General features: G+C 37.8%; 1 protein-coding gene across 1 annotated transcript; it reads right to left on the bottom strand.

The window, feature by feature from the left end:
- Window positions 1-3,643: 3,643 nt before the first annotated feature.
- LOC147491824 (uncharacterized) lies at window positions 3,644-4,439 on the bottom strand. Its single transcript, XM_086567341.1, has 2 exons — window positions 4,147-4,439; window positions 3,644-4,064 (listed from the first exon to the last, which is right to left on the bottom strand). Exons 1-2 carry the CDS (start codon window positions 4,437-4,439, stop codon window positions 3,644-3,646), a joined length of 714 nt encoding a protein of 237 aa, XP_086423467.1.
- Window positions 4,440-7,703: the final 3,264 nt, after the last annotated feature.

Below are 7,703 nucleotides of genomic sequence, written 5' to 3'. Positions count from 1 at the left end.
AACAAGTGAACTACAATAATTTCAAAATCAACTATGTATGATGTATGATGTTTTGATAGTTGGTGGTGGTGTGGAGAGGAAGAAAAGAAGGAAAAGAAAAATCAAATGAAAAAGGTTAATAAAAAAGAATTATCAACAATTAATTGTAACAAAATATGATAAAGATGAGAAAGGTCTTGTGATGACGGTTTCCGATGGCGGTGTTGGATTTGGCTGCTGCTGGATGGAGATTGCTTGTGGTGGTGTTTGAGAAAAGATGTGAGTCAATTGAGTTAAATCAGTTTTAAATGTTTACAGGTAAATGGTCACTATAGTTTGTTTCTAGTGTGGTAGGACGGTCCTACCCCTTTAAAGGGACAGGACGCTAGCAATCCTCTGAAACTATAAAGTCTTAACTAATTACAAAGCCAAAATTATGTATAATTAAATTGAAACTTTATAGACCCATAAAATTAAAAACCTCACAAGACACAATCATTTAATGTACCAAATCTGAATCACCGTACAACCAAACACTACAAATAAATCCAAAGGAAGAAGATGAACATGAATTTTTGGTTTTAATTGTCCTTTTGTTGTTATTTTAATTATTTTTTAAAAACCTGTTATTTTAAATTTTTTTATTGTCCCTAAATTGTCTTTGTACGTCAGCCACCACGTTGTCAACTTGGGATAAGAAACTCTCTAATCTAACGGTGGTGCTTAAAGTGCACTCCAAATGAGGAGAGATCAATCTCTCCTTATCATTTGCCTTACTTAATTCATGTCAGTCGCACTCCGCAACCACTGTCACCAAATACGGTACAGGTTTAAAACGGTGTACTTGAAAAATACTTAGTTCGTGTTTTAAACGGAACGTTTTGGCAAAAAAACGGAAAAAAACGTAAAAAGACGCAAGGCATAAAAAAACGGGTTTAAAACAATAAAACGGGTTAAAAATGTATAATATGTATAATACATAAAAAAAAAACAGTAAGAAACGATAAAAAAAAAATACCATAGATCAATAAGGAGATTGATTTTATATAGGAGTGGAAAAAAGAATGAGCAAAAATAATAATAAGGAATTAAGGAGTTGATCATTTTTGTAAATTTTTTCTTTTAGCCCTTTTTTACCATTTGATTTTGATTTTTCCCCTACATATATTTTTTGAAATCCTTGTAAATCTTGTATCGACTTTTTCTTGGTTTATTTGAGAAATTTGTTGTAGAGAATGCAGATTGGTTTCTCGCATATTGTAATCAACCTTGGTTTTGCTTGATGTATTATTTTCTTGTGTTATCAGGATTTAGGGACCTTCCTGTACTTACTGCCATTTGTGGTAGATGTTAAAGATTGAAGTATAATCATGAACTGAGAAGTGAAAATATGATGCTAATTTATATCAAGCAGGGATATGTCCAACAAGTTGCAAGCAAGCTCTATATACTCATTTCCACTTGATTTGTAGTAGCAGCAGTTTTGACAAGAAACTAGGCCTAAGAGATATTAATGATGCAAGGCCATTCTATATTTCTAGGGTTAACGAATATGACACCCCCTCCCCCCCCTAGATGAGAAATTAGGGTCTCCTCCCCAAATACACACAAAAAAAACACAGTCTCCCCCCAAGTTGACATTTTTTTTGTGTGTACTTAGGGGGGAGACCCTAATTTCCCCATCTAGTAAGGGGGGAATCCTAATTGGCTCATCTAGGGGGATATTTCTATTGCTACTTTAACAAAAGCTAGTACAAAACACTTCCGATATATCTTAACATTCCCCAAAATCATATTATGGGGTAAATGTTCAAGTTCTCCTGTCAAACAGGGGTACTACCTCAATCTATGAAACAGGGGTACTGAAGATTCATTAAGAGCATCTTCAACGCAATTATTTGATTTGGAGTGCAAAGTGATGTCATCCACTTAAAATATGATGTTAGTTGAAATATGAAAAATTTTCTGCACCAACGCACCACACTCCAAATTATTGTTTTATAATGAAATATATCCTATAGACACAATTCACTTACGGTAAAATGTTACGACTCCTCTTTCCTTGCCACCATCCCATATCTCGTCCATATACCTTACCACTCTCTACCTTACATCTTTCTACAGATAAAAAAAGAAGCTTAGTTCCACCCATTTCTAATCCCAATTTTAGCACAATGATTTTTGGTGTAAATTCATCTCTTCATGAAATTGAGATGGATGAGTCAAATCAAGATCAAACACTACTTGCTCATTTCATTCAAACAAATCACGCGATAATTGGAAATTTGAGGTTAATGAAAACGATTGAGAAAGGTTCCAACGGTTCCTTGGTCGGCATCGCAAAATTTGTTGTAGGCAGACTCATATAGTTTTTCAGGCTGCTTTGATAGATCATTTGTGGGAATTGCGTGGGCAAAATTAATTCAGCAATGGTTGATATGTGCTGCCCTATGTCACTTTCTTATTTTGGTCCAAGTTTGTTTCACCTATTATTTTGTTGTAAGTTATTTTGAACTGAATGTGAAATGGTTTTTTCAACTAAATGTGAAGTATTGTTTTGTTAAGGCTTTCTCTTTAACGGACATGTTTGAAGGCAGTTTATATATAGTGTCTTGAACAACTTGTTCCTGGGCAGCTTATATACGACAATGTATAAGCTGTGCACGACAATATATATAACAGAGAAAGTTTATATACGACAATGTATAAGCTTATATACGATAATGTATAAGTTTGCACGATTAATCAGATAATAAAGTTTTGCCGCGATTAATTGTATAAGTCTGTCCACAACTAAAGCACACACTTGCAGAGAGAATCATATGTTTTTAACATATCAACACACTATCTTTGAATTAGAAATTATTCATAGTGATAGAAAAGTAATTAAATTTGGTTGTTTGAGCTGCCCACTCTACACGACATGACAATAGAGTAGCATTGAAGATGCTCTTAAACGATCAGTAGTCCAAAAGGCAAAAAGTAGCTAAATAATATGTCTCACTCAAATACATTCATTAAACGATGGAATTCTTCATCATCCGCATTTCCATTATTTGCGTCTGCTTTAACATGAGCCTTATTAGCACCATCCTCGACATCTACATCTTTCTCATCATCAGATATATCACCACCATCAACAATATTCTCCACATCATCTACAACTATAGGAGTCGGGTCATCTGGAAAAGCTATAACGTCATCTAGTTGAATTGGTTTTAGATTATCTTCCTTCTTTTTCACACTAGTCTTCTGCATATGGAGATTCATCCTCACATAAACCAATTCATGCAATCTTTTTGGCTCTAATCTAATTCTCTTTTTGGTTTGTGTGGCACTAAAGGCACTCCAATTTCTCTCGATCGCAAGTTGATGCACTGTATGTTTGACTAAGAAACCTCATAGCAATCTTACGCGTGATCGGAAGATCACCACCATATATATCCCACTATAAACCTATAAAGCATGTACAAATATTAATGTAACAATCAAATAGATAAATGCAATCAACATCTAATAGTTATTAAGAAGAAACAAATTAATAATGAAATAATTTTACGTACGAGGATGAGTGTTTGATAGAGCATCAACAACCATTGGGGTGAAAATCTTTGAATGTCTTGCATGATAAAAATTTATCTCTTGAGTGAGGGTTTTCCTCTCTTCACTTATAAGTAATTTTTGTCTCCTTACTCATACCATCTTTAATTTCAACGTCCATCTTAACAATCTTTTCATAGTAAAACTTGGGATTTAGATACGCAGCCATTGCATGAATGGGGCTATGAAGGCATTGAATTCGTTTCCTTTCAATGATTGCTAAATAAGGGTTATATTTATCTTTATCATTATTGAAAGTCATCTTTATCGACTCTTTGACTCTAATAACGCCCTCATATATGTATCCCAATGTACACTCATCCCCATCAACCATCTTAAGTAGTTTCACAATAGGCTTAACAATTGCAACCACTTCGTTGCCTTTAATCCAAAAGGCATCAAATTGTATTACCTTAATAAGTGCTTTAGCATCATCCTCTCTTGTCCTCTTATGAGCTTGCCAATCATTTGAGCTTACCAAGAATCTAAAAAGTTTTTTTTTCAATACAAATTGTAAGCAAAGAAATTGGCTAGCAAATCTAGTTGCTCCCAGCTTCTTCAAATCACGATTGTCTGTAACCTTTCTCATTGTTTCCAAAATCGCAGGTGACATATATAAGAAAGTAACAAGTTTTCTTGCACTTTGGAATGAGATTGTCTGTAAAATTCCTTCTGTAATGCCAATATAAGAAAGTAACAAGCTTATCAATATCCTCTAAAATCAGGTCTATGCAGTGTGCTGCACATGAAGTCTTAAAAACATGCGGGTAATGAGATTGAATAATAGCCCCAGCTGAACCATAATTGCTTGCGTTATCTGTAACAACTTGAACCACATTATGTGAATCAATTTCTTCCATGGTGCTCATTATGAAATTAGCGAGATATTCTCTCGTCTGTTTTTCTTTGACAACCTCGGACTTTAAGAACACTGTTTCGACCCCCACCTACGTGGCAAACGTCCATTAGTAGGGGTCTCTATTTTATTCATTTAATCAACAGGGCTAAAGCCCAATTCGCAATATCATGGATCAATACATAGGCCCATTAACTCATGTGTCTAAAGCTGAACCTTAGCCACATGGCTTGCCACTAATATACATTGATTTATGTCCAGATTCATTTCTTATCAAAGAGATAATTATCAGATGAGAGTTATAGTCTATCATAATTACTTGAGTTACAAGGACTCTCTACTCTACCTCTATAAATACCATATTATTTTTCATAAGGAACTACGTTGAAACTTGATCCCTAGAGAATAGATCTTGGGATGCGTAGCGGCCATTATTTGGTTCGGTTTCATCTCCCCAACATCAAATTCATCTGTTTCTTAGTGCGTTCTTTACCATTGCTCTCGTTGTGTTGAAGCAGTTTACTGCCGAAACATAATTGGCGCCGTCTGTGGGGATTTAGAATTCATTATCACGTGAAACAATCAAGATGGTAAGCACAAGAAGCGGACCAAATAGTCGACATATTCCTCCCGCTAATAATACCGCAACCACCGAAATTCAAATCGGCCGATGCAAGAACCGTTGAACAATCAAGTTGATCCTAGTGGTAGGATCAATTCTCAACATCCAATCAGAAGGTATGAATAGCCACCGCCTCCCATCGCGAAAAGGCCGCATAACTGCCGGCACCAACCCTAACAGCCTTGCAACAAGAAAACCGACAAGTCGGTAATCCTCCATGCGGTCCGCCCGTCGTCCCATGTCGATCCTTCAATTGACATGGATATGGACGTGGACATTACTCTCACACCAACTAACGGAAAAGGTGATAGTAGCGGCCAATTCACCCCTAATACGGTTGGCGGGAGTTACGACGAGTCAAAAATTTAAATAGGAACTTAAGAAGGAAGAAGCGGCAAAGAGGCAAAGGCGGTGGGCGATCTTTGCAAATTCAACAACATCAAAGCGACCCACGAAGGGGCCGCAGCCATTCCGATGTATGGGACCGTCTTGAAGAACCACTTCATCGTCCTTAGCAGCGTGTTATTTCTCAAACACAATCAACCGATGCACGCTCTAAGAGTAATGACCCTATTACCCGTACTTATGGGGAGAATCGGATTGGCAAGGATAACTACTACCCTAGACATGTCCGATCTTAAAGGGAAGATTTACCTCGAGAAGCAATTTCGGAAGGAAGACCGCCCGAATCCTCCGAGATATGTCCGACATGATGGGAAGGCGGGCATCCCGCAAAACAACAAAACATGGAGAAGTGGTATAATTATTCCGACCACCCGGCAAGGGTGAATACCCGGCCTAAACAAAGCCGGTTCTGAGGGATAGACAAAGACAATCACCGGTCGGAGCTAATCGTGGGTACCGCCAAAGATCTCTAACTCAATAAGAGATAATGGAAGGTATCCTTCTCCACATGGGCACAACCAAGGCCCGGTTGTTCGAGCCAATACTTTAACTCTAAGAACAACGGTTGAAAGAGTTGATTGCAAAAGAACTTAACGATAGAAAGTCAAGGGATGTAAGAATGAAAAACTTGTGAAGTCAATGATGGCGTGCCTTGATAAGTTTTCGTCGACATTCAAAAAGCTTACCACCATCCCGACTTCAAACAACCCGATTTTGAACTTTATGATGAGTGGGAAGGAGATCCGGCTTGCATGTTCTATCGTTCAAAAATAAGTTGGTGTTATGGGGTGGAGATGACCCGCTCATATGTAAGCTATTTCCATCAACTCTAAAAGCGGAGAAGCATTCTGTTGGTTTAGTGAATTGCCTTCAAGATCAATTCACCAATTCAATGAACTAGAAAATCAGTTTGTTAATCATTTCGCCATAATTGCAAGGCGCCAAAGGATGTCGACTCACTTTTGAATATCAAGCAACATTGACGAAAAGTTACGACTTTTGTTACTAGGTTCGAAAGGCAGCAGCGGATGTTCGAGGAAGTTTACGATGGGATGCTTCTTTTTGCCTTTAAAGAAGCATTATATTATGAAAGAGACAGAAGTTCGAACTTCATTGTAAGGGATCTTTACCACTCTCTAATTAAATATGTCCCTAAAACTCGGTACGATCTGTATGTTAGGGCTGAACAACACATCCGTATCAAGGAGAACCTATCGGCAAAAGCAGCAAGAGACAAAGATATTCAGAGTAAAAATATTTCTAACAGCAAGAATTCTAAGCCGAAGCAAGGACAGTCAGATCAACAGCATAACGATGGAAAGAATGACAATCAGAAGCAAGTCAATCGTGATGGAAAGACTCTACCTGAGCTAAAACTGACCCCGCTCAATGCCAAGTACTCTGTTATATATGAGAAGTTGAAAAGTGGGAATCTTCTTTCCCCGCCTTATCCACTTTCAGAAGATACCAAAGGGACAAGGGACAAAGCCTTGCGGTGTAAATTCCATAATGACTATGGCCATGAGACGAACTTTGTCGCGCTCTCCTCCGGGTCGGATTCAAATTAGTGGAGAAAGGACTTTTAAATGAATATCTTATTAAAGACTCTCAACGGTGATTCTTTTGCAACTTATGAGCATGTCATTAATGTTTCCCATTCTCATGTTGAGTCTCTTTCCAAAAGTCGAGTAAGAATCAAAAGCGTTTGAAAGTTAGTTATGTTGGTGAGTTTAACCGTATCAACAAAGTCGATTTTGTCAAAGGAATCCAGGCATCGAGACTTACGAAGAAGAGCCCCTCCGATTCATCGATGATGATCTCCTTGGTGTATATCACCCTCACTATGACGCAGTTATAATTTCGTGGTCTATAGGTGCTTCTCGTGTTCAACGGGTAATGATCGACCACGGGGGCCACCTCAGGTCATTTTCGGTGGATGTTATTCTCGGATGCAACCGTGAGGGTATGATCATCGCCGAAGACAATCCTATCATCGGTTTTGATGGGACAACATCTTCCGGTTGGAAGAATTATCTTACCAATCAAATTAATGAACAAAGAAGTTGAGCTCGATTTCTTATTGATGGGTGTCGATCTCATTATAACGCAATTTGGGAAGATTGGATACATTCCATGGGGCTGTAGTCTCCATATTTCATCGTGTGTCAAGTTCCCATTCTGGGAATATTTGCAAGATTAAGTAGTGACCGGTATCTGCCCATGCCCGTCATGACAAAGCAA

The sequence above is a fragment of the Coptis chinensis genome, chromosome 6, assembly GCF_015680905.1.
Source record: "Coptis chinensis isolate HL-2020 chromosome 6, ASM1568090v1, whole genome shotgun sequence".
NCBI classification, from domain to species: Eukaryota; Viridiplantae; Streptophyta; class Magnoliopsida; order Ranunculales; family Ranunculaceae; genus Coptis; species Coptis chinensis.
The sequence above is the reverse complement of the archived record's forward strand: the minus strand, read 5'-3'. Positions and strand labels throughout refer to the sequence as shown.

Excerpts from the sequence above, each read along its gene's own strand:
- LOC147491824 (XM_086567341.1), bottom strand. The coding sequence starts at position 4,439 with ATGGAAGAAATTGATTCACATAATGTGGTTCAAGTTGTTACAGATAAC. Across the intron at positions 4,065-4,146 it reads GAGAAAGGTTACAGACAATC|ATTCTTGGTAAGCTCAAATG; the intron begins GTGATTTGAAGA and ends AAAACTTTTTAG.